The following is a 16,881-nucleotide window of genomic DNA, read 5'->3' as shown; positions in this document are numbered from 1 at the left end:
TTATCTGAAATAATAATTTTTGTAGATCTCATGCAGAGGATTGTTACTGATGGCTGTGGAAGTTAAGTTTTGGTGTGTGTACCTGGTGATGCAAGGATAAATACAGTCGTGACTCGATAATCCGACTGAATTCCGACTCCGACATGACATTTTATGTCACAAAGGATTATGGAGTATTATCTGACTAAACAATTCAACAGATTGGCTACATTCAGACTGCAGGACTTAATGCTCAATTCCAATTTTTTTTTTAAATCCAATTTTTTTTGCGAGTTTGTCCACATTTCCAATTAAATGCGACTTGTATGTGATCTCCTGAGTGATACGTCATACGACCCAAAAGTGCCCCGCATGCGCAGAAGAGGACACAACGATGTCACACGCAGCGAGCGTGCTCGGTGTTTACGGAAGCAAACACGGATAGTGGTGGCGGCAGGAAGTGGTGCTGCCGCCGCCATCGATGGGGGAAACAGAACTGGAACCGCTATCCCAAACTAGCATCAGCTGTGTGTTCTGGCCAGTTCCACCCCGTCGGAACGCACCCCCGGGGTGGAAGTGCCCCTGCCCCCCGACCGCGACGAATATTCGGATATTCATCATTCTTGGGCCTGAATATCCAGAGACCAGAAAGTGCTATTCGGACCAGCCCTACTGGTTATTATAACAACTATGAACAATAACTAACAACATATTGCCCTTCAACCATCAAGCCCTCGTTGTATCGTGACCTCTGTCTTGACAATCCAAGGTTTTACATTTAGTGTCGGATTATTGAGTCACAACTGTAGTTCTAGTCAGAGAGGTGGCACACAAGAACGAAACAGTGAGATTGGAGTACTGCTTTTACTGCTAAACTAATCTGATTTGTCCAGGTTAGGACAGCAGACTATTGTTTTAAACAGGGGTGTCAATGCAAATAAACCTTGTAACCATGTGCTCCTCAGCCTCATGTATGGGAGTACCAGGTCATCCCACCCAGAGTCAGAACTGCTTCACCGGCAAGCCTATGCCACCTCCCACCCCCTCCAAGGCTATGCAACCAACCACCACCCAGGAAGCTCAAGACAGGGCGGAGCCTGGGGTGCTGCTGGACGCACACTTGGTAAGGACTGAACTGGTATATTTGTAAAAACACAAATCTACAAATATTGTATTTATTTCTTTGTATATTGTCGTCTGTATTTAACTATGCAGTGAAGCTATGTAGGCCACCGTACCGTTTCTCCCTTTTTTTTTTACATAATCATTGTCATCATCATCTTCTTCTTCCTCTTTCTTCTTCTGCTATTGAGCTCTATGGGCACATGTAGAACTGTAGGGTAGAAAGTTTTGAATCTGGCATACTGATTAAGAGCAATCTCCTGAGTTTCAAGTTTTTTTCTTCTTATCAAGTTCCATGCCTTTACATTGAGCACTCTATCATCCATCAGTGGGTTGATTGGGCTGGAAATGTGTTTATGTACATAACTTAAAAACCATTTGCCAGTTTTTAAAAAATGAGATACCGTTGGATTCTTTGGATCAAGCCAGGCACAAAACACCCTATGATGGTCATTTCTGCCAAATAGGATTTTCTGCCACATTGGATTTTATGAAAAAGTTTAAACAAATTTTCACAGATCACAAAATTTCATATAGCATCAGTGCTTTAATATATGTAACCAAAGGTTCGTGGACTTAAGACCCCATCTTGAGGAAGCACAAAATTTTGGCCTTATGTCGTACTACTAGTAGTGCTGTCAGCGGTCCTAAAGATAAGACATGAAAACTTTGCTGATGAGATCACCATATTGGAATTTATTTCAAGGTTTCTGGATTTTCTGCCCATTGGCTTCTATGAAAAAGTTTTCTAAAATAAATCATAGACCACAAATTTGTTCTAGTCTCCGCTAAAATTGCCATTGATGATTGTCTGACTAATCTGACAAAAGTTTTAAATCCTACATTTCTTGTACTCTTTCTACCCATAGTCTCAGTGTGATATTTAGATTTTTTGAAGTCTTCCAACAGACTGCACAGCTTACGACACTAAATTACCTCATAATTACAGCCCACGATTTACAGTCTAATTTTGCTGGATACATCAGATACTAAAAAGGCACTAGTGGCACTTGAATTTAGGAGGCAGTTCAGGAAAGGTTCCAAGCCGAGCCAAAGCTATCAAATCTTTATAGTAATGAAAAGTTTCCAAACACACATGCAATGTCCAGAGGGCTGTATCACGGAGCAAGTTTGACATAGCCAGAGTTTCTTTGTGGAAGTCGACTCAACAAAAACGAAAGCCTCAGTCAGAGATCACAGGTATCACAAAGGTGGTTATCAACTTTCTTTGTCAACTCAGACTTTCTGCTTCAAACTTTGTTCGCGTTCACATAAAAGGAGGCGTTTAACATGTGATTCTTCTTCTGACAACATAAAATGATTGTGTGCAGCTGCTTCAGTCAACGCGTTGTTTTATTGGAGAACAATTAGAAATATAAAAATGTATGATGGCAAAAAGCACTGCTGCTGCGAATGATGGAGACAGGAATGCTGGTAGAAAATTGTTAAACATGTGTAATATATTAATTTTACTGATCAATGCAGCCTTTTATCTCTGACAGCTGCACATTAAAGCTGTTCAACTTTAAACTTGAATATATTTAAACATGATATTGCATTTAGGGGGCTGCAAGGTGGCGCAGTTGGTTAGCACTGCTGCCTCGCGGCAAGAAGGTCGCCGGTTCGCATGCCCCCACCGGAATCTTTCTGCGTGGAGTTTGCATGTTCTCCCCGTGCAGCGTGGGTTCTCTCCGGGTTCTCCGGCTTCCTCCCACACAGTCCAAAAACAGGTTGAGGTTAATTGGTGATTCTAAATTGTCCGTAGGTGTGAATGTGAGTGTGCTTGGTTGTCTGTCTCTAAGTGTAGCCCTGTGATAGACTGGTGACCTGTCCAGGGTGTCCCCTGCCTTCGCCCTAAGTCAGCTGGGATAGACTCCAGCCCCCCCGCGACCCTCGTGAGGATTAAGTGGTGTATTGATAATGGATGGCTGGATGGATGGATTGCATTTAGGTCTGACACTGTCCCATAATGCAGGATATCACTTTTGGCCAAATCAAAGTGAAATTAATGTTACTGGTTGAATGTTCTCTGTAATAAATTTCAGTAGAATAATCCATTTTCTAATCTGTGTTTTATCAGCTGCAGTGGAAATGGACCAAACATAAAAACACATTTATGTGATTTCTACATCAGCAACTAAATACATGTCTGGTTCCCATGACAACGAGATGCATACAGTGTGTGATACTGTAAGTGCACGGCTTCCCTTCTCAGCAGAGAATCTGTATCGCTCGTTAAGAATCGTCAGGAAACGATTTGTTCGGGAGATGCTTCTTCCAGCCGATTTAAATCTGAAACTCTGAACATAACCTGCTCCCAACCAGGTTAGCTCCACAACGTCAGTTACCATGGAGATGTAGCAGGTTAAAAGAGAGACACCTTCGTGACACTGAAAACTCTGACTTCAGGCACAACATACCTCGCTAACCCACTAATCTCGCTTCCTAGTACAGCCCTCCGGCACACTTAATGAAGACCTGATATCAACAGAGGCATGCCAAACTTGGACTTGTTACACAAAGGTGAGAAGTTTGGCTAAGGAGGATAATTAAAGTAGATGAAAATCTATGGTGTGATGTGAAGCTACAGAGTATGTAGTGGTAAACTGCCCAAAAATATTGCTAACTGCATGTTTAATTATTCAATGTCCATTTTAACACTGATTCAGATTGTTGTGATTGTATGATCTGCTGTAATGGCTAATTTGCAGTTACTTTTTTTTGTCTGTTTCACACCTTTTGTCAGGTCAGATACATTTTTATTGTAACAACAATAGGTCCAATTTTAACAACAGGAAATACAAATACAAAACTGTATTTAACTTTGCAAACATGCTGTAATATGACACTCTAACAAAGACTTAATTTCTAGTTCTGTTTCTCATCAATGACACTTTAGTTTCCATTATGCCAATAATAATATCCACAACAAATATATTTAATTAGCTCTTGCAAAATAAGGTATTTGAGCTATTTGATTTGACCTTTAATTTTTTAATGCTACCAAGACAAGACAAGATATGTCAGATTTTCAGATGTTCTTGTTGATGCCTTCAAACTTTTCTTCTTGATAACATTCACTTCCATTACATTTTTAAGTCATCCATATATAACAACATTATTTGTTTGATATATTGATAAACAATATGCAAGTTGTTTCCAGATACACTTTGCATTTTTTCTGATTAACAGCTTGTTACAATGAAATATAAATGGAGAGTTGGGGGATTGTTCACTTTTGCTCTTGCAGACATGCATTCATTTTCGTTAATCTGATGGCATTTTAAGGTGTTGGCTTTATGTCTGAATGAGCACCTTGGTCTGACCGAATAACATTTCTGTATAAATTTCAACATGACACAAGTCTGAACTGCATGCAGTCACATTAATTGATAGGCATGCACAAATGGCGTACTTTAAGTTGTGTTAAGTGATTTAAAGAAAGAGGTCTCTACATTTCAGCACAAAGACTGGTTCAAAAACATCACAGACAGTAAAAGACACTGCTGTGTGCCAAGATTTAAAAAAAAAAAACAACACTTTTGTTGCTCACTTTGGGATACAATGTCACATCTATTGCAAACTCAAATGCCAATAATATAAAAAGATATATAAGTAACTTTTCTGCAGTTAAGACAGAGCAGGTCTAATTAAATAGACTCACCAATTATAAATATTATCTAGGCTTTGACAAAACATTAACAGGACCTGGAGTATAGTTTGTTGCTTTCGGCTGTTTGTCGGAGTCTTTACTACAAATTTATTAAATGCCTGCAGCATCAGACAGCAGTTCAATTCAGATGAGTGTCTTCAAAGAGAGAGAGCTACATACAATAATGCACTGACCAACAGCAGTAACTTCATTACTTTTAAATAACCCCCGACATAGAGACAGGATCAGTCTGGGTCAGGATCTAATGGCAAGTCACTCGCTGTACTTTTTTTCACATCACTGTCCTTAGGAGTCCTGAGCTCCATCCTGTCAGGATATTTTTTATTTCACTGTTGGTAAAGTAGTAGTTGCCATCACTAATGGACAGTATTTTCTGTATTAAGGAAATCATAAATACGATAGGTTGTTAGCTATTTGAACAGTTTGATATGCGACTATCAGTTTAGATGTAGTGTTTCGTTTGTCACTTCATTTTGACACTTAAGGTACTGTTCAGTTTTACATGCATGACCAATCTTACGGAAATACTGTGGCTGTCTCTGTGACTATAGACATAACTTGGCCATAGCAGCAAGCTATGTCTATTTGAAGCTGTGAGGAAGAAAATTAGCATAAAAGCGACCTATGTCTGAATGACACAATGCTGTCACTTAGACAACAAAGGAGCAATGATGCATATCCCATGTCTGTACAGGGCTTTACTTATCTCTCACTGAGTTTTATCTTTCATTCATCTGATCAAAAAATATTATTGTCTGGATGCTGCAGAGCGGCAGGAAGTAAATACATAAAACCACAAATTTATAGCTAAAACAGGATGGCATGTCATCTAGATAATGGTGCTTGGTTTTATTTTGCAACTTAGCCATCTCCACAGTAGATGCTACCAATAGTTCTGACTCTGTTATATGCCACAACATTAGTTGTACAGTAAAGACAGAAGTTAAAGTTTGAAGGAAATAAGTTTTACAAAACTGTTCATATGATGATTACATGATCTACACCATACTATGTATGAATTAAAATTGATTGAGGGTTGGGTTTGTTGCCAGGCCTGTCAGGGCTGATTGATGCCAGCCTCCACCATGCCAGCCCCTCAGGTCCCGACCCCTCAGTCATGAATCTGATTTCAGCTCTGGAGTCCCGGGGTCCACAGCCCTCACCCTCTGCTTCCTCCCTCCTGTCTCAGTTTCGCACTCCCTCTTGGCAGACTGGTGAGTGTCAGTCTGTTACGGGAATGTGACACTTGTAAGAAAAAACAAACAAAAAAGTTAATTTTGAATTGCTATTATTTCTTAGTACATAATTTAAATTCCAAAATGACTTGCATGAGATTCATGAGTAAAAAGTAAAACATTTGTTAAATTGTAATAGTGACTTGCATTGACCAACTTTGTCTATGTAATGTTGTGTCCTGTAGCAATGCATACATCGGCCCCAGCGGAGCTCTTTATTTCAGGGGCACTTCCAGGTTCCAGCTCCTTCCCCTCCTCCTCAGCCCTTACTGCATACCAGCATCCTGGCTCATTTTCTGGACGATCTTTCACTCCCTCACTATCCCTGCAGGATGCGCCCACATTTAGCCCGACTTCTAATGGCTTGCTATCTCCACATGATTCCCTGCTGCACATCAAAACACCCTCTCAATCCAGTTTGGGCTTCGATCGCTTGCTGTCTTCTCAGAGTGCCACCTACCGGGGCTCCCAGGAGCCCTCTGCCCCTCTTCAATCCCAGGCCCCTTCCACATCCTCCAGTTGCCACCTGCCTCCTCCCCAGTTCAACCTGTTGTCCTCTCAGCTTCACAACCAGTCCCCTCAGCTGTATAATGCCTCTATGTTCTCTCCCACGCCAGCCCTACAGCCTGTGGCACCCCCCCAGCCTCCTCCAGAGAGGTCAGTTTCTCGGCAGGACAGTGTGATCAAGCATTACCAACGTTCATCTCCAGCCGAGTCCACAACCCTACAGCAATATGCCAGCTGTGGTGGGTCATCTGGCTACCAGCAGAGAGTCAGCCACCATCGGCGTGCTGGAGTGTCCTGTAGTCCCTTGGAGGAACAGAGCCAATCCTCTGACCCCAAGCCCTCACCAAGAGTGGAGTCCCACACATACCAACCTATCATTCAAACGCCCTACACGTCCTCTTCCTCCACCTCATCAGCTTCTTCTTCATCTGCCACTAAGGGAGCCAAGAGTTCCAGCTCCAGTAGTGGGTATTCCTCTTCAGGCTCAGCGTCATCTTCATCCCGGGAACCACACACTACACCATCAGCCTCTTCCACCACCTCTTCAACCTCTTCTAGCTCCAAAACAAGCACGAGCTCCTTGTCCGCTCCCTCTCGTCAGCAGCCCCCACCACAGTCAGCTCCGGCACCACCTACTCTACCAGTCGTGTCATCCACCCTTGTTCAACAGCCAGCAGCCAAACAATGCCTATCCACCTATGGCTCTCAATCTGTGGCCAAATCTAGCACAGGCCTACCAGACCAGACCCCTCCCAGGCAACACACCCAATCCTACTCTCCCAACCAACCGCCATCAACACAAATGGCCCAGCCTTACGGTGGTTTTAGCTCACCTCATGCCCAGGACTTAAACTCTGGAGCAGGGGGCGCTGGGAGTAAAGTTTTCACTGGTATAGGTGCAGAAGGGCGCTCTTTCTCTGCAGAGGTAGTCTTTGAGGGCTCAGGTTTTGGCCCAGCTTCTCTCAGAAGAGCAGGAAGTCCTTCCATAGGCTATGGGAGTGGATCAACAGGGAGTGGATCTGTGTCAGGATTGACTGCACTTGGCAGTGGAGTTGGATCTGCAGGGTCAGGCAGCGGGGCAACTGGTGTTGGTAATGGAGCTAGCAGCTCCTACCACCTGCCTGAGTCTAGCATGTCACCCTCTGTCAATTCTACTATTAGTCGCCCTGGATTGCATTCTCCTGCTGCTGCTCGTCCTGCACAATCCCCTGGAGGCTCAGGGGCCACAAAATACTTGTCCTCTATTCTGTCACCTGCTTTTATGTCCTCACCACAAGGTTTCCCTGAAACACAACAAGCTCACAGCCAATCCTACCACTCAACACCACCCAAGCCAAAAACAGAGACAAACATCCTGGGAGTTGAGCGATCCCAAGGTGAAGAAGAGGATGATGATGATTTCCTAATCCACCACTTACTACATGCCCAAAGCTCAACTCCACATCCTTCCCAGCATCACCCACATCCTCAGCAGCTACCCCAGCCTCTCTCACAAACAAGGGATGGAGAAGGAAAGGGGGTGACCTATGACGTTAACAAAATCTCAGAGGAGCGGTACCACCTTCAGAGTGTCATTCGTACAAATAACACCACCAGCAGTTCAGGTCCTGGAACAAATATTAGTGACAATGGAAGTGGCTTAAACAGACAACTAGAAATATCACAGAAGAAACAGCAGAGCAAGTCAGAGCTGACCATATCAAAGTCCACTTCTGGAGGGGTACAAGGGGTCTCTGATTCTCTTTCCCACTCCCATACTACCCACTCACATCAACAACAGCCTGAGTCCCTGGGCTCTGTGGTCAGTTATGGAAGAGGGGACCCGTACACACAACACCCACACTCCCAACATCCCCATCATACCTCACATGTGTCCTCACACTCTCAGCACACACAGCAATCCCAAATTTCCCAACACTCCCGGCAAACTCAACATGCACAGCACGCTCAACATTCTCAGCATAGTCATCCAAGTTCCCACTCACACGGCCACTCTCACATGGAGTTAAAGAAACCTTCAGATGCAAATGACAATGCCTACTTGTGTAGCACCCCAGATGTGCAACAGGCTAGACAAAGCCAGGTCCCTCTCTCTCTGATGAATTCATCACCAGACCCTCCCCAGCAAACTCACATGCTGCCATCTGTCCTTTCTCATACCACCCACAGCAAAATGGACCACCAGCAAGCCCCTCCACAGCAACAGCACTCTCTAAGCCAGCAGGCTATGATGACTTCAGCTGGCGGAGCAGGGCCTACTGAGGTAAAGACCCACACACAGAACCAGTCTTCGCACTTGCAACTCCAGCTCCAGACTCACTACAGTCTTGGAGCTCAGCCAAGAGATCAAGCCAGTCAGAATTCAATGTCTCCACTAGACATGCTGGATCAATCTCTGACTCGGGCCAACAGCAGGGACAGCGGACCTCTAGACAGAACTGGAGTTGGGGTGACTGTTACAGGAGGAGAGGGAGGTGCTGGAGACAGGCATAGACAGCAGCACAGACTGACACCACACCACCATCCCCAACAAACAGCCGCAGATCTCCATGATTTTCTTGCTGAGCCAGATTTGGGCTTATCCTCCCCTTCACACCTGCATCACCTCAACCAGCCTCAGGCCCATGCCCACCCCCATGCCCTCCACCAACAGCAAGCACACACTCACCATCATCTGCCACATGGTCAGTTATCCCACCCACACTCCCACCAGATGGCAGCAAATATGAGGACTCCCCAACAACAGCAGCAACCTCGGCCAAGAGAGCCTGTCACAACTGTGAGTGTGACACAACTGTCACACTCACAGTTAGACCAGCTCAAACAGCACCAGTTTGACACAGTGAGCCCAGCCGATAAAGTAGGACAGAATCATCCTCAGCATCAACAACGGTTTGCACCTCTAACATCCATGTGCTTTCCAGAGTCTCTCTTACATGATGAAGACCGCTCTTTCTTTCCTGACATGGAGGACATGTTTTGTTCAGCTGATTACAAGTCAAGCTGTGCTGGGGATTCTGGGACAGGACAGGCTGCTCAAGAAAGCCTCAGCCAGGGCCATGGGCAGGCGCAAGATGGTATGGAGTCTTTAAAAACAGGAGATGTTGGAGAGGGCTATGACATGGTTGGTCATCACAGTGATCAAGGCTATGGACAGTACTGCCGTAGCCTTCCAGGGACAGGAAATGGCAATCTGCACTTAGACCTTGACTCTCTGAAGACCCATGAGCTTCCCTCCACTGTGAACACTGACCAGCTTGGCCTCATCCAGTCCCAACCTAGCACTTTGGGATTGAGTTCAGCACCTCAAGTGGATGGCTCAGTCAACAAGATGATGGGAGCTGTGGGAATCGGTGGAAATTCCAATACTACTGGTCTGACTTCACCTATCTTCTGTTCTTCTCGACCCAAGAAACTGCTGAAGACCAGTTCATTTCATTTGCTCAAACAGCGGCGTGAGCCACAACCTCAAACAAAGAAAAACTATGCGCAGGAGTATGAATTTGAGGATGATGAAGATAAAGCTGATGTTCCAGCAGATATTCGTCTCAACAATCGACGCCTTCCTGATCTGTTGCCTGACTTGGTGTCTAGTTGTAGGAAGGCAGCTGGGGCATCAGGGATAAGTGGGCTCAGTCCACTGATGGGTGACATGGACTTCTGCCAACCCTCTACCTACACTTCTCTTGGACACCCTCCGCAGCTCCTCCCACATGATGGCCCTAAGAAAAGAGGCAGGAAACCAACTAAACCAAAACGTGAAGGTCCTCCTCGCCCACGAGGCAGACCACGCATACGTCCTCTTCCAGAGCCTCCATACTGCAGGGGGTTGATGGGATCAGTGCCTGGAGAAAATAGGAGGGGGCGTGGGCGGGGTAGAGGACGAGGCAGAAAGGAGGAAGGGCTGGTGGAAACACATGGTGATATTAACAAAGCACAAAGCCTTCCATATCATCATCAGCAACAGTACAGTCAACAGCAGCATCTCCAACAGCATCCACAACAACATCACAGCCAGCAGGCAGACTTTCATCACGCACCACACCAGCAGCAACAACAGCATCAACTGCATCATCATCAGCAGCAGCATGTTTCCTGTTCTCACCACCAACTGCATCATCAACAACATCATCAGCAACAACAACAACAACCATCTCAGCAGGAGCAGCAAGATCCAGTCAGGCCGATTAAGGTAATAGTGGAAAAAAAGAGTTCTTGAGTTAATCTCAGTTGGGTAAAATACACAAAGCTTGGAGTAGGGCTGGTCTGAATAGCATTTTCTGTTCTCTGGGTGTTTGGCCCAATTTATAAAGATAAAGATAAACTTTATTGATCCCACAATGACGAATATTTGAATAGTTGGGAGGGGGTGGTGGTGCGCATTTGGCTACTGAGACCAGTTTAGGTGTTTAGGTGTTTAGGTTAGCGTTTACAGTACCGTGGGTCCAGGGGGGCGGGATATATATATATATCTATGTATGTATGTATGTATATGTGTGTATGTGTGTGTGTGTGTGTGTGTTTATCTGGTGAACTTGATTTTTAATTTTTGAATTGTTACTGTGTTAAGTGTTAGATTTGATATCTTATCCCCTGGATAAAACCAAAAAATATTTAATTGTAAATTTTATTAATCCTTGTAGGTGTTTGGTGGCTCACTAATTAAGTTTAAAATGATTCATTCTTTATTTTTTTTTGGCCAATGTTTCAGGATGCTAAATGAATCACTAAAATGAATTCACCAATCAGTTCAGTGATAAAGGCAGCATTTGATAAATTTGATGTTCAGGAAGATTGTTCTTAATACATAATAGTGAGATAAAATAAACAGCAGATAAGAAGATGTTGCATTGCTTGCAGTGAATTACACTAATACAGGGAAACAGCAATCATTAGTTTAACAAATACTAAGATAATTTGCTAAGTTCCAATTCCATCCAACTTGTCTGTCTCTCAGATCAAACTGCCCGTTTCCACCATGCCTCCATCGGAGTCCTTGTTGAGGACAGACTCACTGTCTAGCAGTGAGCCGATTCTGTCTGATGGATCAGTGGGTTCAGCACCATCTCTGGGCCTAAGCCCTGGGCCCAGCACCAACATGGATATCAGCAGAAATGAACTGAACCAGGCACAAGACAAGATTATGAAGCATCTGCAGAGAGCAGAAGAGGTAAAACACACACAAAAAATGCTGCAAGAGAAACACCTAGAAGAATTATACTTTGTATCAAATCAGTTAACACTAGAATTAGATGATGTCTGCTTTGGATGACAGTTTACATTGAATGTTGGTATGTGTTCATTTCTGGCTAATTAGATGCACTGGGAAGTCCTTCATTAGCTTTTTTTTAAAAAAAATTATTGTCTTTTTTGTAGAAAAACATCTCTACATACTAAATTGTTTGCTGTTATTTCAATGCCATACATTAATTGTTTTCTTTACAGGGTATGAAAGGAGAGTGAGTACCTTAGACACATTCAGGACTGGGACACTTATTGCTTTACCAATATTTATAGCCAATATTTAGATATCTTGATAGTACAACGGGTACCTTAGGTTTCTAAAAGAAGCCAAAGCAATACACAGTTCAGTCAGTGCATCTTTTAACAGATATCCTCTCATTGTGTTCTCCATCACATTGTGTTCGACATAAATCAGGGACTTAGGTTCAAGTGCAGGCTCGACTTTAAGGTTGTTCACATCTGTAGGACTCCATCCTGTAAAAATACTAGTAAATGGCAGTGACCCTTAATAGTACAGTACAGCGAAATACTAAACAGAGTGATTTTATGTAAGTTTATCTTGACTTGTTATTACGTTTTCTCCCATAAAAGCGTAGTTTTACAATTTACAGTTCAAGTAGTTTTCTAACTTTATGCTTAAATTGTACATCAGCTGGTCACAGCACAATGAGAGGGTGCTGTTCTGGTGCTTTAAGGGACAAAATGTATCAAATAATCTACTTAATAATCTGGAGCACCTGAACAACACCTAGATGCTACCAGTGAAAACTAAACAAAACTAAACAAACCGTCATCACAAACAAAGCATTGTTAGTTTACAATTAATAATGAAAATTTTCACAATAATCACTTAAAATCAGCAGGAGAAACATTTGTATACACCTTCTCATTCTCTCTCTCTCTCTCTCTCTCTCTCTCTCTCTCTGTATCCGTCTCTCTCTCATTGGCGGCCCGTTCATTTTGATGCTGTTTCCCTTCTGACTGTGGATTATTACAATTAGGGAAAATGTAATTAGGACCAAAAGTTACAGCCCAAAAAGGCAGGCAGGCTAAGAAACCACACAAACTGCCATGTTCTGTCTATCTGTCGATCAATCTTCTCCTTCAATACAACCACAGCAATCCACACATGCAAATCAGGCATGGCTGTGTGGCGTCAGTGATTGCTATTGTCTCTCCTTTGTTTTCGACAGATTTAAAAGCATTCAAAATAGGAAAACAAGCAATTTAGGAGTAACCCATTTTTAGAGTATATTAGATGATTAGATTAATTTTAAAAATGATGGGAAAACATAGTACCAGTGGCAATAATATTGGCATAATCCATATGTTTGTTCCTTGTATCTTTTTTTTTAGACAATATTGGCAGTACATCTGTCCTCTTACATATAATCTAGTTGGATAAAGGTGTTCCTGATTTTATACAACCCCTACTATGGAATCTTTAAGAGGACTGACAGCATAGAACACTGTGAACACCAGTGTTTATTTGAATAGAAGTAATCTTTACACATGACGATCTCTGATGTTAACACAGATGATGGTGGATGGATGGAAGAAAGAAGCTGATGACCCACTGAATCCTGAAGCTTGGGCTGCTATGCAGAAACTCTCCAATTCAGTAAGTTGCTTTACACCCTGTGCAAAACTGTGCAAAGCCAGGAGCTTCATATATAATTCATACCTCATCTATTCAGACCCAAGCCTCTGGCAGAGAGAGGACATCCTCTACCATATTCACATCTCAGTTGCCTATGGTCAATACCTATGTAAGAAGGTAGCTGTCTGTCCAGGTATTTTTCCAACCTAATTGTAAGAAATGATTTACTGATGTAGTCTTCAGTGCAACGAAAAGACAATAATGCTATTTTCAGTCATGTTTTTGGGATCTGAGGTTTTGAGAGAAGGAGGTTATAGTTGACTGACAGCCAGCTCTTTCTGACTGACAAAAGAGAGAGGAGAGAGATGCCTGTTACCAGGGCAGCTGTTGCCACAGTTACTGCATTTTTCAGTACAGGATCCTTGCTGCCACCTACTGTCTGTGAAGCTTTATTGCTTACAGCTTCCAGGGTCTTTATTTAGTGAACTGCTTACAGGAAAATTTGAAGAGCAAAAATTAAAACCCTACACTACTAACAAAATAAATCTAAGACAGCTCTGAGAATGATAAAGAGTTTGTATCATAAACATATTAGCTTGTTGTCTATTCCACATGCTTCTTGCTCTTGTTAAAATGACTGCTTACCTTTTGGACAGTCACAAGGGGCTGGAACTTGCCCCAGCTGACAGTAGGTGAGAAACAATGTACACCCTGGACAGGTCGCCAGTCAAACACAGCGCTGCAACACCATACATGTTCACCATTCACATTCACATGGTGGGACAAATGACAATCACTAATTAACTTAAGCAACACACAGAGTGGCCTCAGCTGGCAAGTTGAATGAAGCAAACTTTAAAGTAAAAATAAACTTCAAATTGAAAGGAATTGTTGCTTTTTTTTTTTCTAATGTGGTAGTAAACTGAATATTCACAGTATATGATTTGAGGTGTGAGTATGGCATAAAATGTCTGATTACATCATTTGGAAATGTCTTCTTTGACATTTTATAAGTCAAATAATTAATATGTGAATTAATTGACAATTTGCTTGTTAATTGCTGTTCTACCAATGTGGGATAATTGGTCACACTTTCAAGATACTAGCACATTTCTAGAAGATTCAGAAACATGGAGAACACCTAGAAGTAGATCACAGCTCTGTAGTTTATTTGTACATTCTATCATTAATCTTTTGTGTCAGCTGGATATGTACATGGGTGCCTGTTTGCTATCATGTGCACCAACTTGGAAACAGTTTGTTGTCAGAAAAGTCTGTGTAAGTTTCCCGCACCACAGAAACCACCCAGCCCAGCCAGTCACCCAGCCAAATTTGAATGATTCCAAAAATCTGCTTTTTTACACTTTTTGTAAAAAAGTAGGAATGACAAAAAATAAGCAGTAGTCTCTGCTCTGAAATGCTGTGGATGTGTCTGTTGAAGGCACTGATTTACAGCGTTCACAAGAGCCCAAATGAATCGTACTGACAGTGCAAACAGACCTGAGTTTCTTTTAAAAGGACCTAACAGGTTTGATGTAAACTCACAAACCTGCACTTTAGATTCAGAATATTTTCATCACTTCATCACAAGTTAGCTAACATAGTAAACTAAATACATAGGGAAACTCATTGTTTGGCATATGCTACTGACGCTGTCACCACATGTTGGTGGAATGAGAAGTTAAAGACTGGTGAGGAGGAAAATTGGTTTGACCCCGTTCACCAGTAGTAACATAATCCATGAATCCCACATTGTAGCACTACCCATTGTGAGATGGTCCCTGTAGAGGCAGGCGTTGGTGATGATCTTGAGCTCTCTATCAGAAGCGTTCTTGTACTTTTTAAAGGTAGACAGAGTGACAACACCATAAACACAATCAGTGATGAAATTCTGCTTTTTCGTAGGCTGATGAGAAGGCCTTTGACTTCAAACCTGCCTTCATGGCCTCTTTTTTGGATTTCCTGAAGACAGGCAAAAAACAGTCAGACCTTGAAACAGGACATGATGGAAGTGAGCAAGAAGCCCTAAACCCCTGTTCCTCTTTGAAGGGAGGTATCAGGCCCTTATCTCCGCCTCCTCCTTCCCTATCGCCGAGTCCTCCACAGCAGGCTCCGGGAACATTCAGTGAGGGAGGGCAGGGTGACGGGACGGACCTGGCCCTCAGTGGCTGCCCAAGTCCCTGCAAGCCTCTGGATGAGGAGCTGAAAAGGAATTTGGAGACGCTTCCCTCCTTCTCCTCTGATGAGGAGGACTCTGTCAGTAAGAACCAGGACCTGCAGAAGAGCATTTCATCTGCAATTTCAGCCCTCTATGACACCCCACACTCACTGGCTGCTGCAATGGCTTCTGCAATGGTTAAGGCCCAACCCACACAATCCCCACCTACACCACAGGAGCCATCATTCAGCCCCCCTCTCCCTGCCATGCCTCCCCTCATCCCCAGTATGGAAAATAGAAAAGAGGAGGCCCTTACATACTCTCAAAAGCACACACAGGATGAGGAAGAACAGAAATGCTCCCCACAGTCAAACCAAGAAGAAACAGAGGAAAGAAAGTCTGAGCAAGGAGAAGATGAGGAAGAGGATGAGGCTGAGGAGAGGGAAGAGGAGACTGCGAATTATGAAGAAATAATGAGAGAGTCACAGAATCTGCAGCAGGGAACCCTGGAAGAGGACGAGGAGGACAAGGATGAGGAGAGGATGTCAGAAATGCAGATTTTGGAGGTTCCTAAAGTTCAAGGTAATGCATGTGTTTTTTTTCAGTTACCTGAAATGTTAACTAATGATTAGATTGACAAGAAAGTCTTTGCTTCAGGTAAATATAGAAGCTTTTCTCTAAAACTGTCACCTGCATCTTATGCCCTTTAACAAATAGAGTTGTTCAGCTATAACAGCGTTAATTCACTCTAACTGTAACTATGAAACCTCATTCATGTAATAACAAGTGGCTGTTTATGGAAGGAGATTGTAATGTCTGTCTCTTGGTGTCACATGTGAATGTTCTTCCTGATTATCCCTGGATGACCCTTCTCCTTAGTGCTGGTGATTGATAGGAGACAGGAAAAGCATTGTGTTGTAGTTGATGCTCTATAAAGTCCTGGGGCCTGTATTATTAGCAGGATCTGGGGTTAGTGAGGTAACTTCAGGTTAAATCCTGGGTTTTCAGTCCTACGAGGGTGGTTCACTTCTTTCCGGGGTACATCACCATGGTAACTTACACTGAGCGGCTAACCTGCTCCGAAGCAGGTTGTGTTCGAGGTTGAGATCACTGGGTACAAAAGCACCGCCCTCTGAAAATCAGTTCTCTCCCCCGTAAAACTTCAGAAGGAGTAGAAATTGAAGCAGTTCTCAACAAAATGGCATCACCGGCATTTATCGAAGACCCGCTACACATCGAAGCGTGAATTGTGAGAGATCGCTGAGGAGTGTGAGGGTTTTCCAGGACCGGCAAAACAGCACACCCTCACAAGGATCTCTATGAGCTCCTGTCTTTCTTCATTCATTTTTTCCCCTGTTGGCTA

At 43.2% G+C, this 16,881-nt stretch overlaps 1 protein-coding gene across 1 annotated transcript in view; it reads left to right on the top strand.

The window, feature by feature from the left end:
• prr12b (proline rich 12b) overlaps positions 1-16,881 on the top strand; it is a 35,097-nt gene that overhangs the window by 6,240 nt on the left and 11,976 nt on the right. Inside the window, exons 2-7 of the mRNA XM_008303542.1 lie at positions 945-1,102; positions 5,827-5,988; positions 6,195-10,708; positions 11,474-11,686; positions 13,298-13,381; positions 15,266-16,100. Of these exons, the coding sequence (XP_008301764.1) occupies positions 945-1,102; positions 5,827-5,988; positions 6,195-10,708; positions 11,474-11,686; positions 13,298-13,381; positions 15,266-16,100 (5,966 nt within the window). The remainder of the gene's footprint in view (positions 1-944; positions 1,103-5,826; positions 5,989-6,194; positions 10,709-11,473; positions 11,687-13,297; positions 13,382-15,265; positions 16,101-16,881) is intronic.

The sequence above is a fragment of the Stegastes partitus genome, unplaced genomic scaffold, assembly GCF_000690725.1.
Source record: "Stegastes partitus isolate 25-593 unplaced genomic scaffold, Stegastes_partitus-1.0.2 Scaffold38, whole genome shotgun sequence".
Classification (NCBI taxonomy): Eukaryota; Metazoa; Chordata; class Actinopteri; family Pomacentridae; genus Stegastes; species Stegastes partitus.
Note: the sequence above shows the minus strand (reverse complement) of the source record. Positions and strands in the feature narration are given on the sequence as shown.